This window comes from Helicoverpa armigera, chromosome 29, assembly GCF_030705265.1.
Source record: "Helicoverpa armigera isolate CAAS_96S chromosome 29, ASM3070526v1, whole genome shotgun sequence".
Classification (NCBI taxonomy): domain Eukaryota; kingdom Metazoa; phylum Arthropoda; class Insecta; order Lepidoptera; family Noctuidae; genus Helicoverpa; species Helicoverpa armigera.
Window position 1 is genome coordinate 3,638,561 of NC_087148.1, and position 17,857 is coordinate 3,656,417.

The following is a 17,857-nucleotide window of genomic DNA, read 5'->3' on the forward strand; positions in this document are numbered from 1 at the left end:
GATAAATTACATATAGCTACATACATACATATTCATAAATATATAATATAACACCAAGACCACGGCCAACAAGCATGCTCTTCACACAAATGTCGACCGAACCGGGAATCGAACCCGGGACCTCAGGTTCGGCAGTCCGGCATGGTGACCATTGCGCCATCGAGGTCGTTTCACTGACGTGAAAAACTTTGGAATGGTGAATCTCCTTTTTAAGTCGGTTAATAAAATTAAACATTTTTGAACATCCAATTTTAAGAAAGGCGCAGTATCTTAGAAAAAATATATTTCTAAACGAAGATATCATCTCTCATCGGTTTAGTGATTCTTTAAAATTAAGTTATTTACTTTATTAAACTTAAAAATAACTCACGACTTCTCTGCCTCACCTTAAAGGAATCAGAGCGTAAAGATAAACGAACAGTTCAATCGTAAATCTTATTTCTAACTGCTTCTGTAAAAAAAATAGATTTTTTCTCTAGAATAGGTACCTACCTAGTTACACATAAGTTTTATTAGAGTTCCTCAAAATAACTTTTGTATTTTTAACCGACTTCCCAAAAGAGAACTTTTCAAAAAGAAATAGGTTTGGTGTTCGACCGTGATTTTTAGGGTTCCGTACCCACAGGGTGCAACGGGACCCTATTGGTTTCGCTCCTCTGTCCGTCCGTCCGTCCGTCTGAAACCTTCGTGCGCGAGTCCGTTTCGCACTTGGCCGATTTTTTTATGCTTTGTTTAGGCAGTTTGATAAAACCAAGAGCTTTGGGAAGCTACATCCCATCCCATAGGAACATAGATTATGATAAATATATGTAGATGTGACAAACGTCATAGTATTGATATATTTTCAACCCATTTTTATTGGCCTGAAGTAAAGCTTACCACGTAGACAAAATACAAGTGAATACTGTATAATACTTTTTTGCACTAGGTATAACTTTAAAAAATATACAATTTTCACCGTTAAAAAAATTACAGGCACTTTTATGTATTCAGTCAAAAATATTCACTCCCGGATTACCACAAATTAAAATAATATTAAATTATAACAATACAAAATAAAGCTGTCGACTGGTTCAACAACCGCGTTACACTGGTACTAACTGGTAGAAACCGCTTCGAACCGGTTTACTGATTACGTCATCGAGACATCGTTATGCTTTTTTCGACTTTCGAATTCGCGGGTTTATCTATTGTTTCTTTTAACCGATTACATAAAATGTGGCATAGAAAAAATATATTTTGTTCTTAATATAAGTACATAGAAAGTAAACTAGTCAAGATATACCTAGATAATAATGGTATCCTAGCCGATCGTCAGCCGCGGCGGCTGTTCTCATACCTATAAGGAGATCAGCCAGCTGCGCAGCACATATTAAATGCACAAGCATTTGCGCAGACACAGGTGCAATCTCTATTCCTTCACTCTCATAGCCCGATTGGACCTACGTAATACCTAGGTAATATAACTCTACCCAAAAAAGATAATACCTAGATTCTTTAACACCAAAAATAATGCCCACGTCAATACCGAATTATTTAAATAAATACCAACTTGGCTTACTAACACAAATATTTCCTATGGCATGATTAATTCTCATGGTATAAGGAAAAACCATCAATACTACATACCTAGGTACTTCACACAGATTATCCTACCAATATATAGGTAATGACCTTTTTATATATGTCGATATAGACAAGTATGGCTACATTCATTGATTTAAAAGGAAGAATTGGATAAAGTAACCGTATTAATGTATGTCTATCTGTACTGTCTGCACTAATATAATAAAGTGGATTTTTTTTCAGGCTACTAAACTAGTGAACGGATTCCAAAATTCTTTCACTGTTAGAAAGGTACAAGCATAGGCTATATTTTATCCGAGTACGGGCAGTAGTTCCTACAGGACGCGGGTGAAACTGCGGGAAAACGGCTATGGATAGCACAAAGAATAATAAATCTTTTAACTTATCATTTATACATATCTGCCTTAAGCATTAAACAATATTTACTACATCATCAACATAGAGTTTTACTAATTTATTTTTATTCGTTTTTTATTGCTATCATGTGATTACCTATGGAAGTTTTTCCACATAATTATTACGATCATATGATTCTGTAGGTTTGTCTGTTAAACGTAGGCTGTTGCTGGTTTTATTTACCCATGTCTCCAGAGAACAACTTTCCGTTACCGGATAAAAAAGCTTTGGGACATGGCGGTTGTTCTCTAAGGATAATCAGCCAGCTGCGCAGGACGTGTATTACAGTGCACAAGCATTTACTTGAACACAGGTGCACTCACTATTCCTTCACTCTCATAGCGCGATGGGACGACAATCCGACACCACCGGAGAGAGATAGGGCACAGGACCGACATTAACGTGCTCTCCGATGACTGTGAAAGTCTCTTAGAAAACTAGGCTGAAAGCATTTTCGGCAAGACTTAATACTATGGGGTCAACGAATTTAGCAACGACCTTGCTCATTTATCCATGATATGCATGATAAAATATTCATGCATGCATGATATATGTTCATGTAAACTCGCGTTTGTAAACTAAGCCACAAAATGCGATGCCACAAAATAAATAGGTACAGAAGTCAATCTACATACAAAGCGCGTTCGAGTCACGCAGACATAGGTGTCTATGTGTGCGTGTTCACAGACGCGCTGTCTCAAAACAACTCAAAACAGTGCGAGCGGGGCTGCCGTTTTCTTGAGATACGCGCGTCACACACAAGGTAGATAAATGTGCACGCGTTGTGATACCTAACTGTAATTTGACTGTAATATTTTTAATTTTAATAACAAAAGAAAAAGTAATAATGGAGCAACAAAAAAAGTAGTATTATAATTGTTCAGTGGACGGTTGTTTTAATACACAGTGAATAAACAATACAATAATAAACAGTGAACTGTCGTTTTTAGCCTGCCGGTTGAATCAGAGAGGTAAGTACCTATAGTATGTAATGTACCTACTTATTTTCTTATAATTCGATGGTTCGTTTAATAAACGCAGTAGGTACAATTAGGTGGGTAGGTAAGCGCCCCGATAGGCTGATGATGATGATGATGATGATGATGAGTGTCGACCCAGGCGAACCTGCCTACCCTCAAAGATTATTACTAGGTAGTAGGAGTTGATACATTTTTGCGATGATGGCGAGAGTATGTTGTAAGGTAGACGAAATAAAACCGGTCAAGTGTGAGTCGGACTCGCACATCAAGGTTTCTGTAGGTAGAAGCAAGCTTAGATCAGGGACTTTACCAACCAATTTTTTTTTTGTATGTATAGGTACAAAAAAAAAATCGCAAGAGGTACTTTGTTTTACATGGTGTTTTATGGTATATATGTATGAATAACAAAATTATTGTTTCTGAAAAAGTTCGGTGTGTCGTTCAAACTAATTTCCGTTGAAAGTGTTTATTAACCTCTTGTATGCCACATCAAATATTTTATTATTATTGGTTTATATTTCATTTTTCCTGTTTTATTTTCAACAATAAATAAATAATTAGATACGAGTAGGTACCACTACCACGTTAGTTTTATGCGCATAAAAAAGTTGACAACCCTAGCGCGACCGCCGAGTTTAGGCATGAAAAGTGAAGTACATACAATGATTGACTTCTGTACCTATGTATTTTGTGGCGATGCTTCATTACACCTTTATATTATACCGACATGACATTACCTCGTCCGCTTAACATGTTACGACAAATAAACCGTTTAAATATGCTCTAGTATAAATAACGCTTAATTAGTTCACGTCACGTTCATACAGAATTGCCACTTTGAGGAAAAAACTATAGATATAAGTGAATTCTTAATCGTGTATTCCGAAAAAAAACTAACTTCTCCTTAAGGCTAATTCATCGTCTGCCGAGCCTTCTCCCAACTATGCTGGGGGTCGGCTTCCAGTCTAAACAGATGCAGCTGAGTACCAGTCCTTTAAAAAAAGCGACTGCCCATCTGACCTCCTCAACCCATTTACCCGGGCAATCCAAAACCCCTTGGTGAGACTGGTGTCAGACTTACTGGCTTCTGTCTGCCCGTAACGACTGCCAAGGATGTTCAATGGCAGCCGGGACCTACAGTTTTAACGTGCCCTCCGAAACAAAGTCATTGGTGTTTAAAATAAACTTAGAAAGTTGAAGAAGCTGTTATAAGCCTATTAGAAATGAAAAAAATATGACTTTGACTTTGAGTACCTATCCAGAATCGAACCTGCAAATTAGGATGTTAAATGCGCTCAGTTTAACCTCCAACCCACAGCGGCATTAATGAATGCTAATTATGTCTAATTTACATACAATAAACGGAAAATTTTCTAACTAGGTAAACTAGTCCAATTGACAAGACTGTTAGACCGTTTAAATGTAGCAGGCAAATTAATTGTAATGTTTATTTCAACAATGCAGACACTAGACTAAACAGTCGGCCGACAGTTGGCCCGATTAATGGCAAACATTGTTTTAAAAAGAAAATCCTGATTCCAATCAAAGTTTTTAGTCGATCTGAAACCGGCTTCATTTCTGATCTGTGTAATGTGCATGCTACCATTCATCTTTTGATTTATGATTTGATATATAAAATTCTAGCTGTGGTTCGTCTGTTTGCGATAAACATATAAAGGATTTTACGTATATTTTCAAGCGGTTTTCACGTTATTTGTAACTAAAAGTCACGTAACACAAATCTTAAACGTATTGTACATATATCTTCGTTATATATTTTTTTGCTAATCTAAAAGTCGGACTTATTACTTTTTTCAGTAGCCTTATCCTGAACAGTTTAAAAATAAACCCGTTTTCACCTTGACAATGGTATAATGAGCGTGCCATCAAACCGGGTGGTCATAGGATATGAACAATTATGGTATTTACTAACAACATCCAGTACTTATGTGGTATTGTGATCCACGAGGCATGATCGCGTTGCAGGGAGTAGACAGAAGGTATAAGTATTGCAAATTGATTGCCGGGGCTGCGGGATTGTTTGAAAGAGTTACCGCGGCCCTGGTACATAAAAGGCCTACGACGGAAAATGATGGGTTCACCGCTGCTAACCCACAGCGGGAGGAGTAATTTGATGATTTCCCTAAAAAGGTATATTGCAAACTAGCCAGCCATTCGAGAGAACTATTTAGCGTAGCTGGATAAAAAATACCTTATAAGCTTCGTCAGTAAATGGGCTAAGTATGTAACACTAGAATTTTTCACATTGGTGAAGTAGTTGTTGAGATTTGCGCGTTGAAAGTAACAAAGGATCATCTTTGTAATATTTTATGTAAAACATGGTGGTATTCTTATCTACTAATATTGGGTCAGAGTCGTGGTGGGCTAGTGGGTACAGAACCAACCCCTCAAGTGTGGGTTCGGTTCCAGGTCATGCAAGTACCAATGCAACTTTTTAAAGTTTGTATGTACTTTCTAAGTATATCTTAGATACGACTGACTGTGTTTCGGAAGGCACGTTAAACTGTAGATCCCGGCTGCCTTTGAACATCTCTGGCAGTGGTTACGGTGTAAACAGCTAGTCTTAAAATACCGTATATTCGTGGTTTGAACTTGACGTACATTTTGTGATAAGCTTATCTACTCCGATACTTATAAGCTTTTGTTATACACAGTAACACGTAGGTGTTATGGTGTTTTACTATGACGCGATATTAGTAGATAAGAATACCATCATACTTTGTTAGTACCTACATCATACATAGCAAAAATCTCCGCTCCTCTAATAATCGTCTTCTTCACTGCCCTGCTCACCGGTCAGATATCATTCACTCTTCCTTCTTTGTTAAATCTATTCTTCTCTGGAATGAGCTACCTCTGGAAGTCAGGATGGTTAACAGTCGTTATACATTCAAAAAGAAATTACGCGACCACATCCATAGGAAATTGGCAGAATCGCCACCGTAGATTGTTTTTTTTTATCTATTTCTTTATCTCTCCTGGCAATTATAATATGTATGTATGTATGTATATTATGTATTATTATCTATATATATATTGTATACTTTTAAACTAACTATCCAAACAAAAACCTTGCACCTACCACTGCTATTTCTCCACCACCTAAAGGTAGACTGGGAGAAAACGCCTAAGGCGTTAAGTCCGCCATTGTACGAAATGTGCATGAAGTATAAATAAATAAATAAATAAATATACTAATACTAGCCGATTTCTCGCAGTTTCACCCGCGAGCCGTGGGAACTACTTACTGCCCGTACCGGGATAAAATATAGCCTATGTTACTCGGGAAGCTTTGTACCAGTGAAATAATTTTTCAAATCGGTTTTGCGGTTTCAGACCCTTCAGGGTACAAACAAACCATCCTCCGAGCCTTTTTTTCCCAGTTCGTGGTGGCCTAGTGGGTAAAGGACGTCAGCAGTCGGGTAAAAAATCCAGAAACTTCTAGACATTTAACTGCTGGGATCAGTTACTGAAATCTAATACCTCTGCTTAATACCCACGGGAAATAGCGTGACGCCTGTATATGTAATTTCAGTATGAAACACGATACTTCAGATAAATAGATAACATATTCTGTATTGATGAAATCGTGTACATACATATATATATGTGTCACTAGCCGTTTACCCGCAGTTTCACCCGCGTCCCGTGGGAACTACTGTCCGTACCGGGATAAAATTTAGCTTATATTACTCGGGAAGAGTGTAGCTTTCAGACAGTTAAAGAATTTTTCAAATCGTTTTAGTAGTTTTTGAGCCTATTCATTACAACCAAACAAATAAAGTTTTCCTCTTTATAATATTAGTATAGAAATGCGCTGTTTGCCATTTTAACGAGTTTTCTATTACATACTAAATATAAACGCTTATCGCTTTGCAAAAACATGATTGTACGTGAATTTCAGACTAGTTAAGGTAGGTCAGGTTTCCACGATAAGTTTACACAGCTCGTATAATTAATATTGAAATGTTTCAGCTAACACACAACTTTATAAATATGTGATTAACTTTTGTTTACGATATATGTATGTAAGTAAATAGCTGAAATAAAGTGTGAATAAGTAACTTATAAGCAATTTATGTTTTGGATTTCTTCTTCTTCCTCCTGCCCTGTTCCCAATTTTATTTGGGGTCGGCGCAATATGTTATCCTATTCCATTTTCCCCTGTCACTCGTCATACTGACACTCACTCCCTTCCTATTCATGTTTTTTGTGTCCTTTAAATGGACCTACGCTTATTCTTTTTTAAGAAGACGAATCTTGCGCAAGACGGCTGGCAGGAGCTGGATGCGCGCAGCCGAAAATAGATCTCAGTGGCGTGCACTTGGAGAGGCCTATGTCCAGCAGTGGACTGCGATAGGCTGATGATGATGATGATGATTCTTTTTTAAAGAAGGCATGAGAGACATACAAAAATTAGAATTGAAAACCGTCGTTCTGGAAAATCGGTTAAAAATGTTTTATTTACCTATTCACAGTTTGTATGAGAACGAACAGCTGTGTTTGAAAAAAACGCGCCCACTATCACGTCAAGTCTTATCAGCCAGCATTGTATATGAAACATCTGCCGTGCAACAAAATTAGTTATGCATGGCATTGAGAAATAAACTTTTTGTACTGAAATCGCGTAATTTGAAGTCGTGGCTAGCTTTTTCTCATACAATGTTGAGGTCAGCTTCCAGTCTTTACTGGAAGCAGATTTTTTTCCGGATGTAGGAAGTTGTTCTATCGGGACGTAGGTGTAACCAAAGGGAACAGTTGCTATTACTTGAATATAGGTATGTACATACTTGTTGGAGCATACAACACTTAAGTTTTAAGGGCAGAAGTTAATTTGGTGTGAGAGTAGAAACCTTATACATGAAAACTGAACCTAATTATCCTATATTATTATTATCTACGAGTCCCTAGTATAGCTTATTTTCCTGTTATACCAAAATAATCGATTGATTGTGTTATTAATAACTTTGTTTTGCTATTTTATGAAAACTATTGATTGTCCCTCTCATGCAAAGACTATAAAATGCTCTCATGCAATAATGACATCAGCTTAATACTTAAATCATTTCACAATGAGAATATTCCGATGACTTGACAACCTTCCTTTTTTCAAGTCGGTCAAAAATGGTCCTGGTCGCGGAACCTATAATTTTCGGTTCAGGTCACCTCTCCTCCTTTTTTCGAAGCCGGTTAAAAATCAAGCAAATTAGAAACTTCACTACAAACCAAACACAGTTTAGAATTTTAACGACACCGATAGCAAACGAACAAACGTACAGTTACTGTTATCACACATTAATTGAAAAACAAAAATACACAATCGAATTTCAATTCAAAAACAATTGAATGAACATCAAAACTCTTTGCTTTCCAACTTATTTTTCTTTTTATTTATAAACGAACGAACGTATTTAAAAAAATCTAAGATGGCCGACGTTTTTGGCGCGAACGTGCGCTTAAGGCCGCGTCATGAAACAAACTGATATGGTTACAAGTTTTGTAACCGTTCAGTATGTTTTCATTCACGGAATAAGGAAAGATGTGTGGAGATTACTGGAGATACCATAATGTTCTAGGTCAAAAACGTACGGTGAGCATTGAGCATGACCAAAACGATTTTTATGAGTGAAATAACAACGAGTTTTGGTATTACAAAAAACAGGCCAAGTGCGAGTCGGACTCGCGAAGGGTTCCGTACCAGAGCAAAAATGAGAAAAAAAGGCACGTTTGTTGTACGGGAGCCCCCCAAATTATATTTATCTAATTCTAGTTTTCAGTATTTGTTGTTACAGCGGCAACAGAAATATATCATCTGTGAAAATTTCAGCTTTCACTATCACGGTTCGGACGGACGGATAGAGGAGTGAAAACAATAGGGTCCCGTTTTACCCTTTGGGTGCGGTACCCAAAAAATTGGCGGGTTCTAAAGAAGGCGTAAAAAGGCGGAGACAGTAACGTTCCTCGTCCCCCTCGCCCCGCATGTTGTCGCGCTACTTTCTTAAGAGATTTTCCGTTATGGCACCTCCGCTAGTCATTTTATTCTCCATGGTTTTCACAGACGTTAGTGTTACAAAAACACTGTTTACTAATATTAAAACTTTGTTTTGCGTCCGCGACGTTGTCTCGTATTAAACGTGTGAGGAAACTCAATGGAGTTTCTAGTCTATGCTTTACTAGTTAAAGAAAGTTTTTAACTAAGTATGTATTGGTATTTTTACTTTTTTGTTTGAGTTGCAGAGATTTTTGCTTTAATGCGCTTTTCTCAGCAACTAGTAGACAGATTTGAAAATTTATTTCATTGTTAGATAGTCCATTTATTGAGGAATGTAAAATCATCCTCCGAGCTTTTTCCCAATCATGTTGGGGTCGGCTTCCAGTCTAACCGGATTCAGCTGAGTACCAGTGCTTTATAAGAAGCGACTGCCTATCTGACCTCTTCAACCCAGTTACCCGGGCAACTCGATACCCCTTGGTTAGCCTGGTGTCAGACTTACTGGCAATAGTTGAGGAATGCAATAGGGTAGCTTTTTATCCAGATCCCACAGAGTAGTTCCCGAGGGACGCGGGTGAAACCACTAGCTGAAACTAGTGTGTATATAATTATATTCTAATATTATTGGAAGAAGGAAAAATACGGCTATCGATAAAGTGTTAACACGTTTCAATGAAAATAATTCGTTTTCTGAGAACAATGCATCATTTGTTCTTAATAGCTATGTTTTTTATGCTTATGGTATGCTTGCTAAGTGTGGTTAAGTGTCTAGTTTATTAGATGAAGTAAACCTATGAATTTATTGATAAGCATAAAATAACAACTAGTGATTCGTTGAAAAACTACGATTTCGATGAAAAACCATGTGTGAATGTCAGATGCCGTCATAATAGTGTATTTGAGAATAGTCTGACACAGAATTTTATATGAAATGTTGCACCTGCAACAGCTAATTCTCAATTATAAAAGGTAGACTGATAGACTGCTAGAAAACGTCAAAGGCGTTATACATTGTGGAAACAGTATGAGATGAATAATTGCGTGAAAATCTCAGAAACTACTGGTTCGATTTAAAATATTATTTCAGTGTAAACAGCCCATTTATTACTACATATATCGCTATCGATCGAGAGCTATCCTGCTTCCTATCTAAGTATCCGGCTGTGCGAAGAAGTCTCGTTCTAACTGACGGTGAAAGTTAGTTCTATTATAAACTGGCCAAATGACACTAATAAGAGTAGGTACAAGCTAAAAGCCTCCTCTCGTAAAAAAGAAGACTAATGGCTGAAACGAGAAATGACTTTTAAGAGTATCCGCATACTGCAGACTTTTAGTCGGCCTACAGTTTTATGGCAAGCTTGATAAGTACGAAGACGTATGGGAGTGCGCTCGTTAAAATGATCAAGTATTTGGCCGGTATCAGACTTACAAGAAGACTTTGATTATTAAACGATTTTCTTTAAAAAACCATCGACCTCTCAAGTATGAGGGTATGGGTTCGATTCTAGGTCAGGCAAGTACCAAAGCAACTTATCTAAGTTTGTGTGTAGGTACTTTCTAAGTATATCTTGGACAGCAATGACTGTGTTTCAGAAGGCACGTTGAACTGTAGGTCCTGTCTGTCATTTAACATTCTTGGCAGTCGTTATGGGTAATTAGAAGCCAGTAAGTCTGACACCAGTCTAACCAAGGGGTATCGTGTTGCCCGGGTAACAGGGTTGAGGAGGAGAGGCAGACGCTTCTTGTAAAGCACTGGTACTCAGCTGAATCCGGTTAGACTGGAAGCCGACCCCAACATAGTTGGGAAAAAGGCTCGGGGGATGATAGGGTCAACTGTTTAGTCTGTAGTGTGTGGGCTAAGTTATTCAAGAAAGAGAAAAATGAGTTCAAATATAATGCCACTGTTACGAACGCAGACACGACTAGGCATTACGTATTCAAACCGCAACTTTGTGTTTGTTTTATAAGCTTTTCCATGAAGATATTGTACGCTTTGAATACTGATGTCTACTCATATCTAAGTATATTAATATTGTATAGCTGGAGTGTTTGTCTGTTTGCTTGTGCACGTGCTCAGGAAGTATTGGCCCAATTGGAAAAATGATTTCAGGATTACATAACTTTCAGACACATATTAGACTATTTTAATCCGGTTGCGTGAAGTAGCTAACGTAGTCACGCAACCGGATATGGTACATAAGTTGAAGGGTCATTTTAGTCCTTCTGATACTTACTGGAAACCCATTTACTTATTAGAAGTGAGCTGTTTCACGCGGTATTTGTGTACCGAGGTAACTCCTTCCCGTACAAGGATAAAATATTATAACCTACTGTATAAATAACGTAGCTTTACATTGTTAAAAAATAATTTTCAAAATCGTTTTTTTCAAAGTCGGTCTGTCGACATATTTGTTCTATCCATATAAGTATCATGTCTGGTGGCAAGTATAAGACGGGTGAACCCGCGGTAAATAGTAAGTATTGTAATACAGTATCTGTTACAAAACCGTGTTACAAAGGTTTACATTCAATTTCGCAATAATGAGTGACGTTATAAATATGGGAATATTTATGGTACTTATTGACACTAAAAACGTGTGTGGAATTAACCATATCACCGTAGACGATGCAGACAATAGTTAAACAATCGGTGTGTAACACATATGACTAATAGGGCAGGGAAGTTATTGGGATGAAAATTGTCCACTGGGAATAATTTCCATCTGTTGTCGATGAAATTATAATGTGCTGTGATATTTTAAGATTTTGTTTGTTGTTTAGCGGTTCTTGACGGAAATGTTGCAAAGATCCGGCTACAAATTCATTTTGATAAAAAAACAGATAAATATAGTATATAGTTCATGTATTTAATCTTTTCAACTTATCAGGCATACTTAAATAAAACGTATTTTTGAAAAAGGACAGTCTTTACAGTCTAAATATATTTTTTTCTTTCAGTAACCCTCTTGTTAATAAGATAAGTAAGTATCCGAAATTCCTCTTAACGTTTCAAAATAACATAAAAATCATCTAAAAACTTTTAATTCCCAAAAAAAGAACTATCGATAACTTACCGTTCATACTCAATAGTCGATATGTCCGCATCACTAGAGCTATGATTCACTTTCAGAAGACCGTTCCTTCTGAAGAACGACTTCCTTCTGGTTCTTACGCCTTTCTCTTCTGTACTTGATTCTACAAACGATATCGTGGAAGACGATGTAAATTCTTTGTGGTTATCCATGGCTCTGGAAAATAAAAAAGGGTATTAATATCTCTATTTGAAGATGCAGAAAAGGATAAGATTTTTTTTTTTTTAATATATGTGCTTTTTGTTCCAATAAATATTTATTATTTTTTTTTGTACTATCTGTCCCTCACTGATTGTCAGTCTAGTCGTAATATTTTTTTTTGATAACTTTCAACAAAAGGTACCTACATAGTCTAGTCTAGAGCTTGAGAAAGGAAAGGCTTCTTTTTATCCATGTGCGCGAAATCGTTTCCTCGGTACGCAGGTAAAATGTCAGGTAAACGATTGATATAACCATCCATCTGACAGTTAAAATCACAACCAGTTCTTATTTTGTATAACTTTCCACGGTCAGTACATGGCTGGGTGACCATAAACTGCACAGCAAATTATTTACAGAAACCATAGACATGGACAAGACTAAACTGATAAACAATAGAACACTTTGTTTTAAACTATAAACAAAACATAAAAATACTTCTTTCATTTCGTGTCCTTAAAATATGTAAAAAAGGTACGTAACCCTTATTGATCTGTCTAGAACAATTTGGCACATTCACCTTGACCTATATTTGGCATTTTCGGGAGAAAAACCTACTTCTATTAATAGATTTCGTTCACAAGAATCTAAAACTTAAAGCATTTTTCACTTTATGTGATTTTTCTTAAAATTATGCAAAAAATATGATGTTGTTTTGTGAAAAGTTGAATTATTTCGTACTTTTTTGACATGCCTTAACAGTTTTATTCATGTAAAAATAACACAGAAAGATTATTTTTCTAATTCATAAATGAAAACACTGCACTCACCTGATTTTGCCACATAAAACAATGATTATTGATGTCAAACATCTGTATTTTCAATTAAAAACACCACAAATATATTGATCAACACTCTGACATACTAAAATAATTAACTAAAACACCATAACTTTTTTAAATACCCACATTTTTGAGAAATTGTCATAACCAAACTAAATCTGACGCCTGTTCTAATACGTGGCGCTAGCATCGCGCGGGAAAACTCGGCAACAATTGATTGATTTTTTATTAACGAGAAAAATATATTTATTTCTTGTTAACATAGACTTAATGTAACTAATAAATTATTATTTTATTTGTCATTACATTGTTAGTGTTATTACACAAGTATTTTTGTTATAAGTTGTTCAACTTAAATGAAAATCTAAATACATTTTGATCTCAAGGGAAAACAGAGATAGACTGAGATTGAAAAGATGCGTATAGGTATCAGACATTGATCAATACTGTGACGTAAATAGACTTTTGAAGACTTATAAGTCCTAATTTGTTATGTTTCAACAGTTTTTTTAAATTACTTGAGGATTATCTGAATCTGAACCGAAATTTTACAAAGATTGAGGAATGATATCAAAATGAATGCAGTTTTAATAGATTATCCAAGGGATCATTACAAAATTCTAAGCTAGTACAGTAATCGAATAATGTTGGATTTTTTAAGAAATGTAGGTAGGTATTTTTTTTAGATAATATCTCACCATTGTCAAATTCATTAAAGCTTGTAAAAGGTGACATCTGTTAATAGAAACATGAACGAAATAAAACAATTTTCTCTTGATATTTCGACTATTGTGCAATAGATGGCGCTGTACACAATCATTGTTATCTAGAAATTATGCACAGTTGTAACGAATTGGGGAATAATCTTATATTCAAAATGAAATACATAAATAAATTAAACATGGTATTGATATGTAAACGTTACAATTACTATAATTTTAACTCATTAGTTTTCCTTACCCATGTAATGCTTGTTATCTCACAAAAACGCGCACGATAGAAAGAGACACAGCATTTGTTGTAGGCAAAGACATCGGATTTTCATAACAATGTTTTTATTTCCGCCTACCAGTGCCTTTGCAAAAGTCCTGCTCTAAATATTATTGCAAAAATATTCAATTTAATAACTTCTTTACTTACTTTAGTGTCAATTTGTTTAAAAATGTGTTAAAAATAGGGGTTTCTTAGTGATTTTCAACTATGGGTTGTAATAAGGTTGTACGAATGAGTGTTTGTGCTTGTTATTGATTTTTTTAACTTAGAACAAGTGTTACGTTTTGAAAGCTTAAAGGATTTTTGTAACAGGTAAAATAAATATTTAAACATGGTTTTGCATACATTACAAACTAAATTTAATGTAGCTATGTTATGTAGTTTAACTTAGAAGGGAAATCCCTTTTATTCGTTTATGTTTTGAGTGAAAAATATTATATAATTTGGAAAAAGGTTTTTTTGTTTTTATATTGACTTTGTGACAAATTGTTATGGTTTTAAATCGTATCTAATTGAAGGTGACTTATAATATGACAATTTCGAATGAGCAGTTAATGCAGGATTACCTATGCATTTTTTAAAATAATTTTTAAAAGGTAGGAGTTAGGTATATAAAAATATATATTTTGATGATTTGAAAAGTCATAAATAACTTTTTGAACGCTTAAAAAAAACTGGGCCACCATTCAATAAGTTTTCGTTAACAAAAAGTAAAGCAAAAATGATTAACAAAAACTTGAGCCCTGATTAGCAATTTATTCATTATTTAACAATAGGACTTAAATATTTGGATTTTTTCAGTAATTATTTATTTAAATAATAAACTTAACTTTTTCTAAGTTATAAGTATACAACTTAGATTAAAATTACTTTTAACTTATTTTCTTTTCCTTATGTACTTAGCTATTATTCAATCTTCACATAAAGTCTATATATTATGTAAAGACAAGGACTATCTGCGGTTTGTTTGTTTACCATAAACATCTTGTGGTTAACTTAACACTTACTTAAAGAGTTAAGTGCTATTTACTTCTTAGGGGGCTCGTGGCTAAGTATCAGCCGCACGGGTCGATATATCATAAGGTTAAGCAACGCTTACCGCGGCCGGTCCAAACTCAAACTCAAACTCAAAATCGTTTATTCAAATTAGGCTGATAAATCAGCACTTTTCGAACGTCAAAAACAAAAGACAGCCCCCAAAAACGCCCGCCCTTCACCACTTCCTATGTGTTTTTGCTGGGAAGAAGAAGTGGCGCAACAAACTCCCCAGCAACACATGTCTGTCTGTAAGGTTTGAATGGGTGCCCATCGCGTCTTCTTCCGTGATTCGGAAGGCATGATAAATTGGTCGGTCTCAGTCTTACGAATGGGTTTTGGGTAACTGAGTTAAATAAGTCAGATATGCTGTTTCTTCATGTAAAAATGTGAGTAGGTAGGTAACTCAGTGGCATCCGATTAGTTAGACTGAAAGCCGATCCCCACAATATTTCTGAAAGCTAGGCAGATGATTGATACATAGATACAACTGTATTATGTAAAATTCAGACATCCATCATCATCCTCCGAGCCTTTTTCCCAACTAGGTATGTTGGGGTCGGCTTCCAGTCTAACCGGATGTAGTTGAGTACTAGTGCTTTACAAGAAGCGACTGCCCTATCTGACCCCCTCAACCCAGTTAGTTACTCGGGCAACCTAATACAGGGGGTTAGACTGGTGTCAGACTTACTGGTTTCTGACTAACTGTAACGACTGCAAAGATAAACTGTAAAGGTAATTCAGACGATCTCGTAAAATCGTGCTGTATTCAGTTTCTTATTTTGTATAGAGTAGATACTCCAGACGAACATAAATCGTTGCGGTACCTATGTCAATCTGACTATGTAGTACCTACTACCCTTATATCATAAGTACCTACAAATTTTCCCACAAAGTACTTAACAGTTTATTGTTTGAAAAACAATGGTAAGCGACCCAAATCATATTTCACACGATCTCACGTGAACGAGACGGTAAAGTGTACGTAAAAATAGTTGAGGAAGGAAAACTGGTGTTTTTCGATGTTATCCCCTGTATTACGAATGTATGAAACATTATTGGAGATAGCTCAGATTTTAGGTACAGAAACTACTGACCTGTTATTACAAAATAATATTTGCCAATTGAAAATGGATCCTACTAAAGTTCACGCTAACTAATTTTGCAATTCTGAAGGTCCTAGATTTTGAAGATCAGGCCGAAAGCTCTTTGCAGTATTCAATGCAAACACTTGTTTGCATAGAATTACTTTGAAGCCCGAAACCCCTCGGTAAGACTGGTTGACTGACTTTTTGGCTTCTGACTACCCGTAACGACTGCCAAAGATGTTCAAGTGACAGCCGGGACCCATTGATTTATCGTGCCTTCCTAAACATAAAATAACTCATCATGACAAGATGGGCACTCATCCACTGACCCATCGCCCCAACCACATGATCGATCGATCCTCACAGCTTTGACTTAGCCACGATCTCTTCTCATTGATTGTATTCTCTCTCTTTCTTGCTACCTACGATTCGTGGCTTTGCACGAGCTCTGCTCATTAATTATATTCTCTCTCTTTCCTGCTACTTATCAAACATGGTGGTAGGGTTAGCTTTCCTACTTTTTCTTCTCCACTTCGCTCTATCTGTGACATTCATTGTATTACTGACTGCAATTCTTCTTTTCAGCAGTTCCAATAACTCAAGATGAAGACTAAACTGACGGCAGTAACATACCTGGGGTTCACGGCAATGGATCGAAGGTTCTCGAACGCCATGCTGCCGTGGCTGCTGAGAGAGATACGCGCGACTGGTGTCAGAGATAAGGTTCGTGTGATATGGCTTATTTTCTTTTGCAAGGACTGTTTCATTCGGCCGCGTTCTGAGGGAGCTACTATCCAAACTCGGTTAATGTAGGTATACTGTATAGCTTTTGTTACCCGAGGATAGTGTAGCTTCTGAACAGTGAAAGAATTTTTCGAATCGGTGCTGTAGAAAATAATTAATACATATTCAATACATGTACAATATTTTTCTATTACACGTTAAATAATAGAAAAATCTCTTGTACAGATGTCATAATTCCCTGCGTTTTGGGGGAACCTTTGTAGCCGGATTAAAAGTAGCTTATATCCTTTCTCAGTCTAAACTATCTGTTCCCAATCAAATCGGTTCACTTATGTTGGCGACACAGATGGACAGAGTTGTTTTCGCATTTGCAATATTAGTACTTAAGGATTATTTCTTCTTGTTACAGCTGAGCATCGCCATAGAAGATGGTTGCTTGAAGGCTTACAATGGAAACTTTGAGCCTGTCATAGTTCACAGACTAGTTGATATAATTCGGTAAGTAGTTATTTTAATATAATATAATAGCATCCCGGCCGATTGTCGGCCACAACGGCTGTTCTTATAAGGAGATCAGTCAGCCAAGTTGCAGGACATACTACAGTGCACAAGCATTTGCTTGGACACAGGTGCACTCACTATTCCTTCACTCTCATAGCACGATGGGACGGCTATCCGACACCACCGGAGAGAGATCAAGCGCAGGACGGATACCCTTTTGTTTTACCTATATTAATGTTTATGATTAGTGGTGATTAATCTAAAAATAGATTATAAATACCTATTTAATACTATTAATGACAATCCCACATGACGTTAGTTCAAGAAAAAACAAGTAAGTTAATGTTACGTGTAGTTATTTTTTTCTTCATGACGTAGGCCAGTAAGAAAAACTCGTTTTGTGTAAAGATCAATAATGTCAGAGTTTTGGTCTATTAGCGGAGACTTT

General features: G+C 36.2%; 2 protein-coding genes across 4 annotated transcripts in view; one reads left to right on the forward strand and one right to left on the reverse strand.

Annotated features, from left to right (window-relative positions):
• The window catches only part of LOC110381387 (P protein), a 32,648-nt gene extending 19,396 nt beyond the window's left edge, over positions 1 to 13,252 (reverse strand). The window contains exons 1-2 of one of the 3 annotated variants that reach the window (XM_064042540.1): positions 13,037 to 13,252; positions 12,051 to 12,224 (exon numbers count right to left, since the gene is read on the reverse strand). In XM_064042540.1, coding sequence (XP_063898610.1) covers positions 12,051 to 12,220 — 170 coding nt within the window. In that variant the 5' untranslated portion in view covers positions 12,221 to 12,224; positions 13,037 to 13,252. Of the gene's footprint in view, positions 1 to 8,210; positions 8,268 to 12,050; positions 12,225 to 13,036 lie in introns of those variants that run through there. The other 2 variants (XM_064042541.1, XM_064042542.1) reach the window with 2 other exon arrangements.
• An 847-nt stretch (positions 13,253 to 14,099) lies between these two features.
• LOC110381386 (TBC1 domain family member 1) overlaps positions 14,100 to 17,857 on the forward strand; it is a 47,653-nt gene continuing 43,895 nt past the window's right edge. Inside the window, exons 1-3 of the mRNA XM_064042592.1 lie at positions 14,100 to 14,353; positions 16,750 to 16,887; positions 17,318 to 17,406. Coding sequence (XP_063898662.1) covers positions 16,768 to 16,887; positions 17,318 to 17,406 — 209 coding nt within the window. The 5' untranslated portion in view covers positions 14,100 to 14,353; positions 16,750 to 16,767. The remainder of the gene's footprint in view (positions 14,354 to 16,749; positions 16,888 to 17,317; positions 17,407 to 17,857) is intronic.